The 21,438-nt window shown below is 41.3% G+C and overlaps 1 protein-coding gene across 3 annotated transcripts in view; it reads right to left on the reverse strand.

The window, feature by feature from the left end:
* Positions 1-13,333: 13,333 nt before the first annotated feature.
* Positions 13,334-21,438, reverse strand: part of Rc3h1 (ring finger and CCCH-type domains 1) — a 70,901-nt gene continuing 62,796 nt past the window's right edge. For all 3 annotated transcript variants that reach the window (XM_027417252.2, XM_027417250.2, XM_027417249.2), the window contains one exon: positions 13,334-20,676. In XM_027417252.2, coding sequence (XP_027273053.1) covers positions 20,526-20,676 — 151 coding nt within the window. In that variant the 3' untranslated portion in view covers positions 13,334-20,525. The remainder of the gene's footprint in view (positions 20,677-21,438) is intronic.

The raw sequence follows: 21,438 nt of genomic DNA on the forward strand, positions 1-21,438 counted from the left end.
CCCGTCTGGAAGGCCTGCCACTTCCATAGTGAGATGTGACCTGCTGAGCTGGTGTTCTCAGCACACACCTGCTCTTCCATCCCTCAACCCATGGATCCTGACACAGGCCAGAAACCTGAAAGTCACCCTGGATCCCTCCCCTCCTTGTTTAGTCTGACCCCAGATTCAGTTAAGGCCACTTCCTTACTCTCTGACCTTTACTGCCTCTGCCTTAGTTCTGCCCTCATTCCTTTCTGTCCCCTGAATTTCTGTTAATAGGTACCAACAGGGGTCACTAAAAGTAAAGATAATCTCACTTTGACAGTGCTAGGGATTCAGACAGGGTCTCAGTAGCCTACACTGCCTTAACTTCAATATGTAGCTAAGAATGACCTTGAACTTCTGGTTTTCTTGCCTCTGGATCCCAAATGCTAGGATTGTAGGCATGTACTACCATGCCCAGCTTGACACCTTTCTAGAAAATGAAACAGTAACTTAGGTGTGGTGTGGTATATACCCTCAATCTCAACATTTGGGAGGCTGAGGTAGGAGGGTCAGGAATACAAGGGCAGCCTGGGCTGCATAATACCTCAATTAAAAAAAAAATGTAGTGAGATGGCAAGATAATTTGAACATTCAATAAAGTAAACCAAGAAATAAATTCTCCAGACTATGTCTGTAGCTAAGACAGTGTGGGCCAGGCTACTGAGCCTTGAGAAGGGCATCTGTACCTGGGCACTGAGTCTTTCCAGTCCCCTTCTGGAAGAAAAAGGCAGGCATGGAGTGCAGAAAAGACTTGCCGAGGAAGTCTGCTCAGTGGGAGAAGGGGTGACGAGGCTGAGGGCAGGCAAAGGATACCTGGATTTTTGTGTGGTCTGAAACCAATTCTACAACTGGAGGAATGGAAAGGGAACAAAGGAAGGTAGGGTAACGAGGGAGGAGGGGTGAGGGAAGGGAGAGAGAGAGCTATCGCCCCATCTCCATTGCCTTGTGTTCCCATTCTGTTCTTCAGGGCATTTGGAAATGTGAGTGGAAGGTGTAGGGGCCTTAGAGCTCTGTGGGCATAAATAGAAGCCACAGTGATCAGGCTGCCCTCACTTCCAGCTCCCTTCAACACTTAAATCAAGAAGGGTGTGGTATCCAAGAGGGAGTCCCTCTGTGAAAAGGGAACGAGGCTTTAGGAGTTAGTCAGAGGTCCCCGAGACAGGGGGGCAACTGAGTAGGAGAGGAGCATAGAGCAAATTAGAGGGCTGCCCTGGCCATGTTCTCTAGATTGCCCATCCCTTCCCATGGGGGAACGACATTTTCCAAATAGGTCTTTGACTTAACTACCAGGGAGAGGCTCTGGTCTTCTCAAAAGTGTCAGAGGTCATCCTTGTGAGTCCTTCAGAGGTCAGAAAACTCAGCAAGAGCTGGCAGAGGGCTGGCTCACCCCTTACCTCATTCCAGCGGCCGCCCTTCCTATCCCATTGGAAGACATGGCTGTTGGGCTTCTCCAGAGACGGCAAGTGGAGATAGTGCTGTCTGAGACAGTCACTCTGAAAGCTGCTTCTTTCCCCTAAATCTGACAGAGGTCCAGAGGCCAGGTGGGGGAGGGGAGGGAGCCAGTCAGGAGAGGAGGGCTGAGGTCAAAGGCTGATGACCAGTTCTAGGGTTAAGCAAAGTATAGAACTCAGTCTTGTTTAATTAGCAGAGAAGTTAAAGTTCAGTCAGGCCTAGGGAAAGTGTGGTCCCCTTTCTTGCCTGCAGCTCTTCATTCTCCTGTCACCTTTCTGAGGAAAAAGGGAGAACATGGAGAATTCAAACCTGCTTAAGAGGTACCTGACTCAGGAGGGCTCTGTAGGAAAAAAAAAAACAACAACAACAACAAAAAAAACCTGACTAATCAAATCAGGAGATCACAGAAGTGGAGGGATCCGAGTGGGAACAACGGCTTTTATTGCTCCCCGCCTTACATGGGCTGGCCTCACATTTGTTATGAAGCTAAAGTTGACCTTGAACTCCTGCTCTTCCTGTCTCTACCTTCCAAGTGCTGGGATTACAGGTGTGAGCCTCTACCAACTGTTTTCCTTTACTGTGAGCAAGGGCACAACTATTAAAGTATTTCTTTCTTTTCTAATCACAAAAGTTTATTTAGCAAAAAAGTTTCATATGAAAATGTACACAACTGGGGGAGAGGGAGAAAAAAGAAAATGTACACAACCCAATTCTAGACCCCAGTCAGCAGGCCCTCTGGGGAGAGATGTGAGCTCCTCTGCTGAAAGCCATTGTACAGACTTTTTCCAAGCCTTCTAACATGATGATGCTGTTTCCTCATATGACCACCATTCTGGTGTTATTCTGTCACCCCTAGTTGCCATCTCCACACACTTTTCTTTTTTTTTTTTTTAAAGATTTTATTTATTTATTATGTATACAACAATATTCTGCTTCTATGTATATCTCCACACCCGAAGAGGGCACCAGATCTCATTACGGATGGTTGTGACCCACCATGTGGTTGCTGGGAATTGAACTCTGGACCTCTGGAAGAACAACCGGTGCTCTTAACCTCTGAGCCATCTCTCCAACCCTCCACACACTTTTCAATCACAAGACTCAAAAAGGGTCAGGCAGTAGTGGTGCACACCTTTAATCCCAGCACTTAGGAGGCAGAGGCAGGCAGATCTCTGTGAGTTCCAGGCCAGCCTACTTTACAGATTGAGTTCCAGGACAGCCAGATCTGTTAGAGAAACCTTGTCTTGGAAGATTTATAAAGGGATCAAAGCCCCATAGTATTCCTTGTACATGTCTGCCACCATTTAACTTCAACAATAACTTCTTGTTCATCAATTTCTTCAGTTCAGGATGGGGGAGTTTGCTCATGGTGACTCCTCAGTAGGATCCGCACAACTCAAAAACTATGTTTGATGTTTGTTTTGTTTTTTGAGACAAGGTTTCTTTGTGTAGCCCTGGCTGTCCCCGGAACTCACTCTGTAGACCAGGCTGGCCTCCAACTCAGAGACCCACCTCCCTCTGCCTCCCAAGTGCTCTGCCCACACCATTGCCCGACTTCAAAATATTTCTTAAAGACCAAACAAGCTCATACAACAAGGACATCTATTCAACCATGTTCATAGCAGCACTATTTGTAATAGCCAGAAACTGAAGCAGCCTAGATGACTCTCAACCAAAGAATAGATAGAGGAAAATGTGGTACATTTACACAATGGAGTACTACCCAGCAGGAAAAAAACAATGGAATCTTGAAATTTGCAGGAAAATGAATGGAACTCAAAGAAACCATTCTGAGCGAGGTAACCCAATCACAAAAAGACAAACATGATATGTACTCACACATATGTGGACCTGCTTTATGATGCATAGTAGTGACCATGCTTTATCAGAGCTGTTTTTAATGATGTTGCTCAAAATGGTTTCCTTCCAGATGATGATTGAGAAGCTAATTTAAAAAAAAAATGGTGCCAGGTACCACAAGAGTTACATAACTGTGCTGTTTTCTGGGATTTTGTTTTTTACTTTTTTTTTGTTGTTGTTTTTGTTGTTTTGTTTTAAATGGAGTGTGCTGATGTCTCTACAATTTTGTTCAAATGACTGCAGAACCTGGAAAAGCTGTTGCTGCTATTGATGCATAACATACTGCTATTATATATATATAATATATATAATTTTTGGAAACTTAGCTGTGCTGTCAACTTTGGAAAAAAGTATCCCAGTTTACCATGTTGAGTTGGCATTGTACAGAAATTAACAGCCATATTGGTCTAGAAATGTTGAACTTAATTTTCTTCCATTTGTACAGGGGTAACACACTGTATTAAATATATAAGGTCTTATCTACGTGGGTTTGATTATAAGAACTAATAAAGTATTCTCTAAATAAAAAAAAAGACCAAACAAGCCATCTTATGTCTGTGTGTATTATTACTAATATTTTTAGTAGTTTGGGGGGGCGGTTTAAGTACATTCAAACTAATGGAGATAGAGGGCTATTTAGTTCAGTTTTTCTCTTCTAAATTGCCAAAAATCCTGTTCCCAGCATCGAATTTACTGTGTTCAGTGTTCTGTAACATGAGGACTTGAACTGTAGGGTAGGAAAGCATCAGGACTATGTCAAGTTCTTGCCTGATGGAGCAGGGTATTCAAGAACAGATGCTAGAGTTCTTTGCTCAAAGACCCCCATAACCCTTGACTAAAGATAACTGAAAAGTCTCCTGTTAGCAAATAGAGAGGCATGACCTAGGAACTGCATGAAGTTCTACTCAGCGTCAGGGAGTAGTTGTGAACAAAAACAACATACACAAGATGGGTATAGGGCCAGAAAGATGGCTCAGTGGGTAAAGGTACCTGCCACCAATCCAATGACCTGAGTTTGGTCCCTGGAACTCACATGGTAGAAGAGAACTGACTCCCACAAATGTTCTTTGACCTCCGTATGCACTATGGCATATTTGTAAGAATGCACACACAATAAGTAAATATATAAATATTGTGATATGCTGTGTGTGTGTGTGTGTGTGTGTGTGTGTGTGTGTGTGTGTGACACACGTGCATATAGGTACCCATGTCCAACAGCAGGTGTGGAGATCAGAAGACTAAGCTTTGTTAGTGTGTATGTGATGTATGTGTGTGATTACAGGTGTTCCTGTGCAACAGCACACGTGAAGGTCAGAGAGCAGCTTTGTTAGTGTGTGTATGATATATGTGTGTGATCATAGGTACACACATGCAACACAAGGTGTGGAGGTCAGAGGACAGCTCCGTGGAGTTAGTTCTCCACCTCTATGTGGTTACCGGGGACTAAACTCGGGTAACCAAACTTTCTCCATGAGCCGGCTCCCTTACCGTCAGCTCTTTGTCCATCGTGGGTAGTGTTTTTGAAGTGTGTAAGCCAATTTGAAGTGTGTAAGCCAATTTTGAAGGAAATCTCTGTATGCAGTAGGTATCTTCACAATTAGGTTCCCATGATCCTTTTGGGAGCAGGAATGACTCTGCCCTGAGTCCGTCACTTTGGGAGGCACTGTCTTCCCAAGCTGCTGCTGCTGTTGCTGGTCATCATTGTTTGCCTGAGACAGCTCTTAGGCATATTTCTCTGCTGTAAAATCAGTTCTCCCCTTTTTGTTAAATAGTATTTGGAAGCTTATAAATAGTATACAAAACAACATTATTAAATTACCTATATATATCAATACTGTTTTATTCATCAGGTTTTCACCTGTTAAACAACTTTGAACAGTATTTTGGAATGATATTTTAAGCACTATTTCTCCTCTGTTATTTCTATCATCCTGAAAGAAGGGGTTCTCCCTCCCTCTCTGTCTCTCTGTCTTTCTCTCATACATACATACATACATACATACACACACACACACACACACACACACACACACACAGTAGCGCACATCTATAATATCCATATTCAGGAAATTGAGGCAGAATTTAAGAGTTAGGAGACTACCCTGAGATACACAGTAAGTTTGTGGCCACCCTGTCTTTAAAAGAGAAAGGAAAAAGAATTCAAGCTAGAGGACACACCATAGCTAAAGCTATGAGGAAGCAGGCCCTTTTACTGATTGCTTTGGGGGATGCTAGTGGCTGGAACTCCTTGATAGGAAACTTGTCCTTAGGAATCCATGATGGGGAATGTCCTTCTCTATATTTTTATCTTATTGGTTGTTGAATAAAGTACTGTTGGCCAATGAAGAAGCAGGTTAGGCGGGACTAGGAGTCAAGGAGGATTCTGGGAAATGTAGTAAAAGGAAGTCTTGTGATACAGGCAGGAAGTGACATAGTAGGCAGACTCATATATAAGCAAAGGCAAGAAGGAAGTCGTCTCTTCTCTCTTCCTCCTGGTCTCTGCTCTGGATTTACCATGTGAGCACAGAAGACAGCATGCTTCTGCTGGTGTCCGATAAGTCTTATAAAATATATAGATTTATGATAATTAAGACTGAGCTAGCAGATGAGAAATCCTAGTATTGGCCAAGCAGCATTTGTACCTAATATAAGTCTCAGTGTGTTACTTGGGACCTTAACATGGTGGCGGGAGGAACTCGGGTGGCCTGGCAGAATGCACTCATGGGGCAGCAGGGCTCAGGTGGCTTTGGAGTAAAGACTTATTGTAACAAATCCAACCTACAAATAGGCATAAAATCCATCACCAACTGGAACCTAAATTTGTTTTTTTCAAGACAGAGCTTCTCTGTGTAACAGCCCTGGCTGTCTTGGAACTTGCCATGTAGACTAGGCTGGCCTTGAACTCACAGAGATCCATCTGCCTCTTCATCCCAAGTGCTGAGACTAAAGGCGTTTGCCACCACTGCCTGGCTGGGACCCAGTTTGTAATAGCAAAAGACTGGAAATGGTTCCCAGTTGGAGGGTACCAGTTGATAAAGCAGGGCCACATCCCTACATGGAACTATGGAAACAGTGGGGTCCTCTCTGTGCTGATGAAGGATCTCTGGAGCATCTAAGTTGGAAGAAGTGACTACTGAGCATTACAGTGCTGTGCCTCTGTAACAATGGAAAGGTGATGGAGCAGAGGGTGTAAGAACCAATAATCTGTAAACGCCCCCTATTTCTTTGAACCAGGGTCTGCTCTATCTCAGTTGACCATGAAGTGCTGGCCTTCCTGCCTCTGCCATGTCCAGTTTGCACAGCACTGAGAATCTCCACCTGAGCCTCCTGCAGTCTAGGGGAGTGTCTACCCACTGGGCTTTCAGTTTTTGTTGTTGATGTCTGTCTTACTTAGGGTTATATTGCTGTGATAAGACACCACAAAAGCAACCTGAAGAGGAAAGGCTTATTTCATCTCACATGCTCCACTCACAGTCTCTCACCCAAGGAAGTCAGGGTAAGAACTCCAAGTAGGAACCTGGAGGCAGACACTAAAGCAGAGGCTAGAGGGACACTACTTACTGGCTTGCTCTTCCTGCCTTGTTCAGCCTGCCACCTTATAGCAGGCTGATAGAGCATCTTCCATCTATGACTACCAGCTTAGGGATGGCTACTGCCTGCTCACAGTGAGCTGGGCCCTCCTACGTCAACCCCCAGTCAAGAGAATGTACTACAGGCCAATCTAATGAGGGCACCATCTCAATTTTGGTTCTCTCTTCCCTAACAAGTTGTGTCAAGTTGATATAAAGCTAGCCAGTACAATGTTCATTTGTTTTCAAGACAGAATCTTGAAACAGTGTGGTTCAATCTGGGCTTGACTTCATGATACAACTGCCTCAGCCTCAGTGCTGGCTGGGATGACAGGCATATACTCACCATATCAGACTTCGTTTTCTATTTTTTTTGTTTGTGTTTGGAGACAGGGTTTCTCTGTATAATAGCTCTGGCTGTCCCAGAACTCACTTTGTAGACCAGGCTGGCTTTGAACTCACAGAGATACACCTGCCTCTGCCTCCCTAGTGCTGGGATTAAAGGTGTGTGTCACCACCACTTGGCAGTTTTCTAGTTTTTTTTTAAAAGATATTTTTTAAAGATTGTATTTATTTATTATATATACAACATTCTGCTTCCATATATATCTGCACACCAGAAGAAGGCACCAGATCTCATTACAGATGGTTGTGAGCCACCATGTGGTTGCTGGGAATAGAACTCAGGACCTTAGGAAGAGCAGTCGGTGCTCTTAACCTCTGAGCCACCTCTCCAGCCCCTCTAGTTTTTTTTTTTTTTAACCAATCAATATGTCATTTATGCAAAAAGGTTTTGACTCGATGAGCAACAAGGATTTCAGTGTTGTGTCATAGAGGCTTGAGGAGAGGGACCCTAGTGCAAGATGAGGATGGCAGCACCTAAGAGGAGGGGCTGGCCGATTGCCGAGCTGGTAGGAGGGAAAAGTAGGAGAAGCCAGCTTCACTGTCTGCTGGTCAAGGAGAGACGTTTAGGTGCCTGCCAGGAGAAATAATTTCTATTAGCTAATAATGTTCTATTGTCTGTAATTTAACCATTACCTTGCCTTTAGCGATTGGATCATATCAAATTCCAAATAGTCAAGGGTGATGGTGCCATTTCAAATACTGTATATACCAGAATCTCTGCTGGCTGCTTTCCAGACATTGTCTCATCTGCTCTACCGGGATATCACTGTGCTCTGCTTACAGATGGGAAAAACTGCTGTTTACTTGGTTTGAGTACTTGCCCCCATCACAGCCAGGGGAGGGAACATTCAAGGCATGTTTCTTGACCAAGAAGCAAACACCTAAAAAAAAAAAAAAAGCAGCAGTCTTACTCTTAGCTGTCCAGCATTGCCATTAGGAAGATGACATGGCCAGGAGACAGTCCTGCAGTGCTGATCCACACTTCCCTCAACACCTCTGTACTGCGGCAGTCTCCTGAGAGCCCCCACAGTTCTTTGGGGGTCCTTCCTGCCAGCCTGGCTTCAGCTCTCACACATAGCTCCCCTCGGCTTCTACTGGACTATGTGATCCCAAATCTCTTCTCTTTTGGCTCATCTTAGGTTGGTTCAAGAAAGGTGGTGCATACCTTTAATCCCAGCACTAGGGAGGCAGAGGCAGACAGATCTCTGTGAGTTCAAGGCCAGCCTGGCCTACAAAGTGAGTTCCAGGACAGCCAGAACTATTTTACAGAGAAACCCCGTCTCAAAAAAAAAAAATTTAAAAAGGTGGGGGCGCTATATGCCAGGCAAACTAATTTGCAACTGTATTCACCTTCTCATGAAATATTTTAATAATTGTATAAAATAAAAAGCATTCTAAATTTTTTGGAATAGTCGTATCCGGAATTGGAGGCAAGCTTTTTATAAGGGCTCGGGGAAGTAGTTCAGAGGTAGAGTGTATACTCTGTAAGGTTTGATCCCCAGCACTAAGAACAAAACTCTAAAGAGAGCCTTTTACTCCAGTGTGTGATATGTGTGCAGCTGTGTGTATACTATGGCACCTGTATGGTTAGAGGACAGCTTTTAGAGAGTCCATTCTCCCCTTCTACCTTGTTGTTTTTGCCATGCTGCATATTCCAGGCTTGTTTGCCCTTGAACTTTTGGGCAATTCTGTCTCTGCCTCCCATCTCACCATTGGAATACTGGGTTTCAGGGGTGTGCCACTGCAGTTGGCTTTTTATGAAGTCCCAGGAATGGACTTGAGGTTAGGTGTGCATGGAAAGCACTTTTACCTACTGGACCATCTTGCTGGCTTCTAACATGGGGAGAGATTGACAAGCATGCATGGGTCATCCAGTTCTTTGCTGTTAGGGGTTGGCTTGACAATGCATTAAGAGAAAAGAATACCACATTTGGTTCCTGTCTCATTTTTCTGATCTCCTTCAGGTCAGTAGTTCCTTTCTCCACCAGTCTCCAGTGTGAGTAGTAACACCTATGGGAAGGTAATTTATGTGGCCTTTGCCTGTTGCCTCATCTCCTGGGCTATGTGTTCTTGTCTTTGGCCCCTACAGTAAGACCTTGGCAAGGAGCAAACAGTAGCTCGGATTCTCCTGTAGTTACTGAGTAACTCAAGGCTTGGCCTCTCCATGGAGCTTTGGCACAACACATAGCATAAAAGCAAGGGCATCCCCAGCTCCTCTGTATTTCCAAAAAGATTTTAGGGTAATTATAGCATCTTAGGACCATAACAAAGGTGGGATGAAGCTTATCAAAAGACAAACTGCACATAATCACATTGGCCCCTTTTCACAGAGTCTTGAAGCATGTGACTGGAATTTGCCTCAATCCTCATAACAGTTAGAAAGTTCACATTGTGTTTCAGGGAAATCAAACCAAACAGCAAATATTTATTGAACTTGTCCAGTGCACACAGCTGTGGGCGTTGAATGTTCTAGGATTCAATAAACATTTATATTTTAAGAGGTTCAGGTTCTGAAGGGTTTTGCTGAATTATCAGATGGACTAGATAGACTTCCTTAATGGAAAGATTACCAAGACTTTTTTTTTTTTTTTTTAAGGCGTTACCATTTCTTAACAGAAATACTAAGCAAGAGTGAGAGGTTGCACAAGAGACAGCTGCACGGGGTCAAAGCTCATTGCATGAACATTAATTGAGACGCGCTGGATGGTAAGAGAACACCACAGAGAAGAGGAAAAGCAGAGCACAAAGACAGTGGGAGTGAAAGAAAGTCCCCAGAGTCACTGAGGTGATTTGAGTGGGCCCTGGAAGCAGCAGGAAGAAATACGGTAAAGCTGGGACAAGCATGTGTGCTGTCATGACTGTAGACCAGTCATGGGACTGTTCTAGAAAATCTCACCAAGTTCATTTAAGGACAAGGAGGACCTAAGGCCCAGGGCTAGAGATAGCTCAGTAGTTGACAGCACTGACTGGTCCTCCAGAGGACCCGGTGTCAATTCCCAGCACCCACATGGCAGTTCATGGCTGTCTAACTCCACTTCCAGAGGATCTGATGCAGCCTTTTGACTTCATTGGGCACTACATGTGTATGGCTCAGATACACATGTATCAAATAAAACAAAAAAACTCATACAGCTTAAAAAAACAGAGAGGCCCTCCCACTGTGGGGAAGCAGAGATGTCTTGAGTCTAGGTACATCCTAACCATCCAGGGAGTGAAAGGCTAGACATATGACAGGCATGTGTAGAGACAAAGGGGTACAAGAGGGCACCCTTAGGTTTTAACTGGACTTGGGAGGTTTCGGGGTATGACAGACTGAGATAACTATAGGCTTGGTCTGCTTGGTCAAGAAACATTAGAAACACTGTTATCTGGAAAAGCAGTCAGTGTTCTCAACCACTGAGCCAACTTTCCAGCCCCTTAATCCAGCCCCCCCCCCCCCCCCCGAGAGGGTTTCTCTGTATTGCTGTGGAGGTTGTCCTGGAACTCACTCTGTAGACCAGGCTGGCCTAGAACTCACAGAGATCTGCCTGCCTCTGCCTCACGAGTGCTAGGATTAAAGGCGTGAGCCACCAACGCCAGGCCTCTCTATGTAGCCCAGGCTGCTCACCTGCCTCAGCCTCCTGGCGGCTGGGAATAAAGGTGTGAGCCATCACCGGATGAAGCTGTTTAAAAACATGTGTCAAGTTCCATAATTACAGCTCAATGAGAGCAGATAGCACATCTTTTTTTTTTTTAAAGATTTTATTTATTATGCATATAACATTCTGCTTCCATGTATATCTACACACCAGACGAGGGCACCAGATCTCATAATAGATGGTTGTGAGCCACCATGTGGTTGTTGGGAATTGAACTTGGGACCTCTGGAAGAGCAGCCAGCACTCTTAACCTCTGAGCCATCTCTCCAGCCCCAGATGGCACATCTTTTGTCTGCCATTTTGTTAAGCATAATAAACTACAGGAATAGTTGAGTAGTTGATAAATTTACTTTTTTTTTTGTTTTGAGACATGGCCTGGAACTCACTATGGAATGTAAATTAGCCTCCAACGCTTTTGTCTCTGGAGTGTTTGTGGGTGGGGAAACAGGTCTATGTAATCTTGGCTGTGTCCTAGAACTTGCTATGCAGACCAGGCTTGACCTTAAATTCACAAAGGTACATCTATCTTCCTCTGCCTCCAAGTACTGGGCCTTGCCTTCCCCCCTTCCCCAAACAGCATTTCTCTGTGTGGCCCTGGCTGGCCTTGAACTCAGAGACCCACCCACTTCTGTCTCCCAAAGGCATGCCCCACCACTGACTATTTCTTAAATGTTAGGCGTGCAAAACATTTTTTAATAGCTGACCAGGTTAGAAAGCATGATTTAATTATCGGACCATTAGATTAGTTACTGGGATAAAACATTTATGTACACAATACAAATTCACTTTAGTTTATGTGAGTTTTAGCCCAACAAGTCAGATAATTCCTTCTTGCTTATATTACAATCAGGGCAGGTCTACTTTTAGTGGCTGACAGGCTTGATTTTGGAATTTCCTCTCTAGATTTCATCATCTTCCAAGCATGGTTCCAGTACTTACTATCTTATCCCTTCTGAACTCCTTTACTATGGCTCCTGTTGAGGTCAGATACTGGTGGTTCCGATTTACTAATTGTTGATAGGTGTTACAACACCTCCATTGCTGGTGATGCCTATTAATTTCATTAGAAATTATTTCAAAGTAAATTCCAAACATGATCAGTTTATGCATCTTTAAAAAAATATGGAGGCTGGAAAGACAGCTCAGCCACTAAGAGCACGTGCTGTTCTTCCAGAGGACCTGGGTTCTAGTCTCAACACTACAACTGCCTGTAACTCAAATTCCAGGAAATCTGATGCCTTCTTTTGGCCTCCACAGGCACTGCATGCATATGGTATACATACATATACATATAACAAAACACACATAAAATAAAAAATAAACCTTTAAAAGACATTGTGTTGTTACTATCAGCTGAACAAAGACATCCCCTTGATCTTTCCTAAGTATATAAATGTATCCGCTAAATAATAGAACCTATTTGTTGCTGGAGCTTTTCTTTCAACTTGGTCCTGCCACCTTTCAGGCACAAATAAGCACACAGAGGCTATATTAGTAATAAAACTGTTGGCCAATGGCTAGGGCTTATTGGCTGTCTTAATTATTAACCCATTTCTATAAATCTATGTGTTTTCATGTGGTCTTGGCTTACCAGACAATGCCCGAACTTGTTACTCGGAGGTTTACTTGGCACTCCCTTGCAGTCTCTCTCTGCCTACCTTTCCCAGAATTCTCATCTTCCAGCCCTGCCTATCTTCCTGCCTCTGTTGGCCAGAGTGTTTTATCCATCAACCAATAAGAGAAACATATATACAGAGGGACATCCCCCATCACCTATTACATTTATTTCACAAATGTTTTGAAATGTGTAATAACTAATCTTCCCATTTTAGACCTTAAATGTGTGTGTGTGTGTGGGGGGGGGCATGTAAACTGAGGAAAGAAAGCCAGTGTTGGGTTCCCCAAGGTAGAATTCTAGATAGGTCCTGAGCTGCCTAATGGAGACGCTAGGAATTCTGGTTCTCTGGGAAAGCAGTTCTTTCACTTCCCTTCATGTCACTAAACTGTTAATTAATGCATGGTCTGTAAGAGACAATATAAACTTACATCTGTTCTCTGCCAGGAGTGACCAACAAGGCTTCAGTATAATTGGGAGTCAGTAAACAGGTACTTTGAAGATCATTATGCTTGAGTAGAAAGATGCTCTTGGCTTGATGAGAAGTCAGAAAGTCAAGCCGTGACAGCTTACTGAATACTGGCCCTAGTGATCTCAGAACCAATCCTCTCTCTGAAGTGTGTACACACTAATTCCCATGTTAGAGAAAACGGATTACTCCCAGTGTTCATACTTACACAGATTAGCTTTTTAATTTTTCATCAACAATCCCCAAGATGAGAGTGAGATGACAGGCTCCTTTACAAGAAAAAGACTACACATTGTTCCTCCTCATTAATTTATCATTTAATATAAATGCTGACAGAAAGCAGATAAAGACCTTGTAGACATTTCATATATTTACAATCCAAAAGGTGAATCACCTCCTTCTTTTTGTTAAAATGAATCCTTTTATCTGCAACTCACAAGAGCCTTAAACCCTAATTAGGAGCAACAAGAGGCTGAGTCAGTTTCCAAGGTAATAAAGGAAATGGCATTTTAACAAAATGTGGCATCTTTATATAAACAACATGCACACAAATACAAAATTGAGAAAGGCCTTAATCTTCTCAAAAATATGCAACCAGTGGGATATGTACTCATTCAGATCCAGAACTCAGTAGCCCTAAACATACTCCTACTTCTTTTCTTCCACCTCATTTGTTTTGAAGGCTGTTTTGTTTTGTTTTTAATGGAAATATTAAACAAGGGAATGTTCCATTTCAAGCAAGGTTCTTTTTTTCCTATTCAAAAAGAACTTGCAGAAGTTAATGCCTCCAAATAAAACCTCAGCATTGGCCAGAAGCTAAGGAGTTAGTCCTGGGTTGGTGAATTTCAACCCATCTTTTGTTTTCAACTGGAAACATTTGGAAAATGTAAAATTTCACAAACTTCACTAATTTAAAAGCCAGCTGTTACCTTAAGGCTCAGTTAGAAAAAAAAAATCTGAGCAGGTGGGTAGAGAATGACATGAAAAGAATAAGGAGGTGAGAGAATGAAAAATAGAGGAATGGAAGAAAACCTTAAAATAGGAGTTCCCGTACCACTGATTCTGAGAGGGATTCACACTATCCGAAACTGCAATTTTACAAGGTCATTTCTATTCTGACTCAAATCTCATGGGCTCCTTTATTAACTTAGATTACTTTTGTTAAGTATACCTCTGCAGGGCACAATCACATACAATCAATACGATTGGTAAATTACACAAGCTCTATTCCAAGCAAATATGAATCAATGTTAAAGTTATTTTTTAAAAACAAAACAAAACAAAAAACGAAGTAAAATCCACCCAAAAAGGTGATAATGACTGCAGAATGTCTCAGGAGACTGGCATGAGCCAAGAGGCCAATTAATCACAGTTAGGGAAGGGCGGCAGGGATAGAAGGGAAAGACCACGCACCAAGAGGAACCTCACAACTGGAAAACATTTAGGTGGGTGAAAGGTTTGTTTACAACCTCAGTTCACTTTCTGCATTACTCCTAGAAAGTCACAGATTTATTACAAAGGGAAGATACTGAGGCCCATGACCACTGAATGCCATTTTTTTCTTTCAGTTCTTTTACATCCAGAAGGTGGGAAAACAAAGGTGAGTGCAAAGTTAGGCAAAAACATGCATAGGGGAACATCTCTCAGGACTGTCTTAGCTAAACAGGGAATGCAGAGCTGAAAAGCAAAAGCCTTAAAGGCCTGAAAATAGGGAAATAAAATGTTATAGGGTGGTTTGGATATTACTGTGAAATGCCAGCCAACCAGAGACAGGCTACACTAATAAATTATAGAAATGACAATTTGAAAAAGGAGACCAAAACCAAACAAAAAACCCAGACCATGATCCACCCAGTGTTTGTTTGCTTCCATTTCTTGACCTTTCGTGCCCTCATTAGAGTGGGACCACCCGACAGTTTCCAGTTCTAAGATGACTCTGAGTGCACAACCTAACATGGGAGCCAAAGACTTGTGATCTGCCTACTTAGTGTTAAAGACAAAACACAAAACCAAATGAAGAGTCACCAGGAAGTGAGTCTTCAATACAAAATAAAGTCATCTTATCTACTAAATAACATACATCAGGATAACAAACTCCACAGGATTTCATTTTTCGAATACACATTTTTTTGACACATATTCTCTTAAGATTTAAATTTTCCACCTTGCATTACAACAACTTACTTTCTTGTGAAAATTTTGTTCAAGGTTAAGTTCAGGGAAATTCAATGTCTAGAATCCAGAGGCCCTAAGAACTATCCAAGTGCTAAGGAAGTCCCTTTATCACAATGGGGTTCTTTACCCAATTTATTCAGTGTAGCATTGAAAACCTACCTACCAAGAACACACATATTAGAAGGTGGTACTTGCTCCTGGGGGTGCCAGTTTCCTCTTCTTTATTAATGTCACTAGTATTACTAATCAATTAGAATATGTTACTTATGAAAACACCTTTAGCTATTACAGAAATAGAATCTTAAAATTTCAAGTAACAAAAAGGTTTTATTAAAAATTATACCTTCTTTGGGGAAGAGGGGACAGCTCTCTCTGAAGTGGCTCAGCAAAGGTGACTGAGAACTTAAAATTTACTAAAACACTCCCAGCAAGTCATTTCAGCAGTTAGTTATAAAGAGGTGAGCTGAAGAAATAAATATAAAAGCTTTAGCTGTCCAAGGTAGACATGGATGTGTTTCTGCAAAACAAGCATGCAGATAAAAAGGTCACAGTAGTAGACTGCATGTTCAACTCTATGGTATAGAGTAAGTTGTTTCAATGAAGATGGTTAATCTGAGCTCTATTTTCAGGGGATGAGATTCCCATGCGACACCACAAACATGTATTAACAATTAAGATTTTAACACACTAGAACATTTTATGGGGCAAGAGTGTATAGTGTAATACTGCAGTTTATTTGCAAGGTAATTAATTTTTCCTTAAAACTAATTAGACCATATCTTTTAATAAAAGATAAATCATTACAGATGATTTTTATACAAAGATTTTACATATTTAACTCTTGATTTTTAAAAGCCCAAATGGAGAATATGGAGTAATTTCATTCTATCACCATTTGTACATATAAATAATAGCACATGAATTCCATTTAGTGAAAGTAAGCTGTCCCTGAACATAGATGAACAGATAATAACTACAGTTAATTATTTCTTACAAGCCTCAAGCTCGGGAAGAATCCCTAGCCCCATGACTTGACCATAGTGAAAGTATGTTGTCCTGTAGGCACAAGTGAAAATACAGAGAAACACAGAAGATGCTATTACATCAAGTTAATCCCCAAAAGGGAGAGTGAGTTTCTTAAACACATATTGTCAAGGATGATATTAACTGGTGTAGAGAAACTGATGAATTTTCGTTACATTTTATAAAACCAGCTAACCTTACAGTTAACTTTAGACATCTACACAGTACAATCAACTTACAAATACTACCAGGTTTCATAATCAAAATGGCTACGATTTCCCCTAAAACCAAAAGAGTAAAAGCACAAGTCTTTGGCGCTCCTTAAAGAAATAGCAGGTTATCTTTACCAGACCTTTGCTTGCCTGCCAGTAGGGCAAATACCACATCTGTGCATCACTGAGTAATAACGCCATTAGAAAAGGCAACTTCACAGAAGTCATTGGCTAAGCGAATTCATTTGAATGCTCTGTTTAGAGGCAGCAAACTGTCACTGTTACAGATTGGGTAAGTCAAAGGGAAACTGCAGAATGGCAAGGGGTCAGGAAAAGAAAAAAAAAAAAAAAAAGACAATCATAGGAAACTCAGGAACTAAATTTTAAGCTCCCACACTTAAGCTCATGGGAGTCTGGTGGAATCATGTATCCAAGTAGCAAGAGAGAACAGAATCAATCTTCTGCATTTAGGCAAAAGAATAAATACATGGGGGGTGGGGAGAAACAGAAGGGAAGGAAGATGAGAGAAGGGAATAACCCACATTAATGCCATACCAAATGAGTTCTTACACATTCTGAGTAGTTGAATATTTGTAATTGACATTAATAATAGTGTCTTGTCACTTGAACATTACTACTAGAAACCTATGCTACAAGTTCTGTTTAATTAAAAATTAGTAAGGAATAGCTCTTTGGTCACATCGGACTCTGTAAATTATCCGGGAGAGGGCAGCTATTAGACTTACCTTGTGACTATCAATTAGGAGAGTAAGTCTCGACATTTCATTCTCAGTTCCTTTATCCTTTTCCCAGAGACTCACTGAAAACAGAATGAGCCAAAGTACTTCTATATATTCACTACAGTAACACACTGGCTTTGTTTCTGAACAAGTATGAAAGTAATGTCCTTAACCCTTCCAGAATTGTCCATGTTCATCTTAGATGATTCTTGCTCTTAAAGAGTGAGAAGCAAATAGTCATCTTCAGAAGAAACCATTTAAGTGAAAAAGCATACACATTTGCTGAGCATGGTGGCACATGCCTGAAATCCCATCGCTCAGGAGGCTGACTGATCTAGACTTTAGAACCAGCTTGGGCTACGTGGTAAAAAACTCTGTCTCAAAAAGGAGTGGTGCTGCTGTAAACTTCTGTTTTCTATTTGATGAGTTTCATTTTTTTAATGTCTATAAAGACACAAATAAAAATCCATTTTCAGATTCTGACAAAAACAGCAGTTAAGAGTCATGAAGTTATCCTTCAATTTATTGTTGCCTCATAACACAAAATTTGTTAAAGGGAGAAAACATCCTCAAAGTTACTGGGGTTTTGTAGAGTCCCTAAATCTGACAGTGGAATCAAGCAACCTCCACAACCAACAAATAAAACACACCTAAGTATTGGTAAGGGAAAATAACCAATTAATAAAACAGCAAAATTGTAGGCACACCATGTTCCACTTTCTACCCCACCCAGACTGGCTATAGAGACTGGGGCTTGGGTAACTCAGGCCACAATTAAGAGACTAATTTTCTGGCTAAATGAAAATAGCATCTGAAGGGACACTAGTGCACTACAACAGAGTGCATTCTGGGGGTTTCGAATACACCGCAAGGAAAATTTACTTTTATTCTAAACTCCAAAAAAACCAATATGCGCCCCCCCCTCCCCCAGTCATTCCAATTTCCAAAACAAACCACCTGCTTCTAAGACTTAGGAATTATCTGACATGGCCAAAGGAGATAAGATCTGCCCAAATCTGTCTACTAAAGGCAAGAGGCCAAAAATGTAGCATTTTGTAGATGTGCAGAAAATAAAAATCCTGTCAGACATAACATTCTTTCCTTCTCTCAATAAATAATGAGTATTTAAAGTATAAATGTAAGAGATGTTTTATCTTAAAAAAACAAAAGCAAATGTACAAATGTATATTTAAAACGAAAAGGAAAATGTGTGCATCAACTGAAAACGCCTCACGTCATTCAGTGCTTCTACCTCCCAATCAGTCATTTTATTGCAACAGCTGCGCTCATGCCAAGAAATCTTTAAAACACACCCAATATATATACAGATATAGCCATGTATATATGTATATATATAATATATATATAAATTTTTATTTAAATAAAAAAGAAAGCTCGAATCCCAAGCCAATATGTGTATATCAAATCCTTGACCAGCCAGGTCTGTAGGGCATAATCAAATTCAATGTGAAATAGTATATAAACACGGTGCCTTGACTGGGCAAATTAAATAATTGCTACTCAAATGAGTGTTCTGTTTGGATTTCCTACTGGTAGGCAATGGCAGGACTATTTTACCCTTCCCACCCCACCCCCACCCCCTTGTTTCCATTAACAATATGACAGACATAGAGTGTAGACTGAGGTAGCTCTGACCTCAGAAGGAGTTAACGGGTAGGAGTACAAGAAATAAGAAAAATATAAACATTTGCTTTTACCCAACCAAAGCAATGCAGTAACTTATTACATATCCAGTGCTTTCTTGTTTAGTAGTATTGTCTAGAAAGGGAAACTGGATGTCAGACAATCAGAGGGATGGATAAACTCTATGAAATAGTCCCACAATGAAGTCATTTTACAGGGGCTTGGTAAATTAAGCACATAGTGGTAGCATTAGAATATGTGCAGCAGAACTCTTTCATAATTCCATCATCAACGTTTCTAATGTGAGAAAGTCTAAAACCCAAGCTATTTAGTTATGCTAGTAACTTTGAGCAGCACAAATAATCAATGTATAAACTATCTTCAAGCTCAGTTTATCTGCCAAATCTTTTATGCTTTTGAGAGGAAAAATAAACATTCCATTGAATGTGTGTCTCCATTCATTTACGTTCATATCAAGTTTTATTTGATCTTAATATTTTATGTATTTTATGTGTGTATGTGCACATGCACCCATGTGTGCTAGTGCTACAAGGCCAGAAGAGTGTGTCAGATTCCATGGAACCAGAGTTACTGGCAGTTGTGAGCCACCTTGTGGGTGCTGGGAAGAACTTGGGTCCTCTGGGAGAGCAGCCAGTGCTCCTCTGCCAAGCCATCTCTCCAAGTTATAGAATATGTATTCATTGTCCTGATTTTTTGAGCATTCTAGAATTTCAATAGAAGTTTAATTTGTAAGCACAGCTCCAACTTTCTCACATGAGCTCAGCACAGGAGACTAGGAACTGTCTGTTCTCACTAGTAACAAGTTGAAGCCTGTTTCTTTTCTTCTTTTTATTTTGGTTTTCTCCTTCCTCAGCATACTGAGTTCTGGGAGCATGGAAATGAGCCACCATGTCCAGTTTAGGGTTCATTCTTAAGGTACTCTTCATTTAAGTCTAACTGAGCAATGTAAACACCATATAGGCTTTCAGATTTTATGGAGAAAATGCAAGGAACCCTTAACATAGAAATGTGTAGCTCTAACAATCAACTGCCTATTAAATTCACTGAAAAGTTGAAACTAAAACCCTACCCTACTCAAAGTTTTAATGTTGTAAGAAAGAAGTCACGAAGCTAGTGATCCAGTGTGGGTGTGGGTGCACTGAAGAATAGCTATAATAAAGTTAGTTTGCTGCACAGTTTCTAATAACCCAATATAACATCCCAGAATTCTTGGAAACAGTGCTTTCAGTTTGCAGGGTTGTGAATTGGAAAGGACTGGAAGAAAGGAATTATACACTGGGTATGTAATAATACCAAAATACAAGAAAAACCTACTTCATTAAGATCATACAATTAATCAAACAGAGTATATATATATATAATATCTTTTTTTTTAAAGCCCTGGATCCAAGGCGTCCAAAGTTATTAAAATAAAGTTCATTCACAGAACAAAAACAAATTTAATCTGAATTGCTTGCAGATACTGCTAATTTTCTTTTTCTTTAAATTAAAAAAATGCATTAATGTGAACTATGTGCAGGGTTTGTTTAGTAGTGGTGTTTGTGCACATTGCCTCCGATGCTGTTTTTCCTGAATTTCATTGACCACTCAGAGAAAAAGTTTAGAAGTTATCCATTCTTCTATCCCTATGTCCTACGAATTGATAAGGAGCAGAAGGTAGAAGCAGGGCACCCATATACTAGGGAGCAGAACTGGAAGTAACTCCTGGTCTCTGGGAATCACTGTTATCTCCTCCTCCTTCAGGGTCTTCTGACAGGTTCAAAGAGCTTGTCTTGTTTGATAGGAGGCTGAGATTCTCTTGTGTCAAAGCTGATCCATTCGGTACATCACTGTTAATCACATGAAAAAAGTTGAAATCTTTAAAAGGAGAAAAGGCTTATCATTTAGTGTTGTGGGAAAATATGAGTCAGGAGTGGTGGCACATGCCTTCAGAAGCAGACTGATCTCTTATTAACTCTAGGCTAGGTTGGTTCTGGGACAACCAAGGCTACTCAAGGAGACTCCGCCTCAAACAATCCAAACAAAAAAAAAAATATATAAATAGCTTCCAAATTTTTATCATAAATCCTCATACATATTGTAGCACATAATTGATAAACTAAAGCTCACAAGCTTCCTGTTCTAGAAATACAGGTTTTGTTAGAATACAACCTGCCTATTTGTTTATGTATCTATTGCCACTTACACATTAGAGGACTGAGCTACAAGAAACAGACATGGTGATACCCAGCACTTGGTAGGCAGAGGTAGGTGGTGAGTCAGCCCCCACCCCCAACCTGCAACATTCCTTAAAATAGTAGCTGCCTGGTATTTAAAAAGAAAAAAAAGTGGGCAGAGCATTGGTGGCACATGCCTTTAACCCCAGCACCCAGGAGGCAGAGGCAGGCAGATCTCTGTGAGTTGGAGGCCAGCCTGGTCTCCAGAGCGAGTGCCAAAATAGGCTCCAAAGCCACACAGAGAAACCTGTCTGGGGGGAGGGGGTGAGAGTGCTAACCTCTGACTTACCAAGTTTATTTGTATGGGAATTTATTTTTTAACCTAGACAGCATATAGATTTAACATAGCCAAAACCCAAGAAGAAAGCAACAGGA

The sequence above is a fragment of the Cricetulus griseus genome, chromosome 5 (genome assembly GCF_003668045.3).
Source record: "Cricetulus griseus strain 17A/GY chromosome 5, alternate assembly CriGri-PICRH-1.0, whole genome shotgun sequence".
NCBI lineage: Eukaryota > Metazoa > Chordata > Mammalia > Rodentia > Cricetidae > Cricetulus > Cricetulus griseus.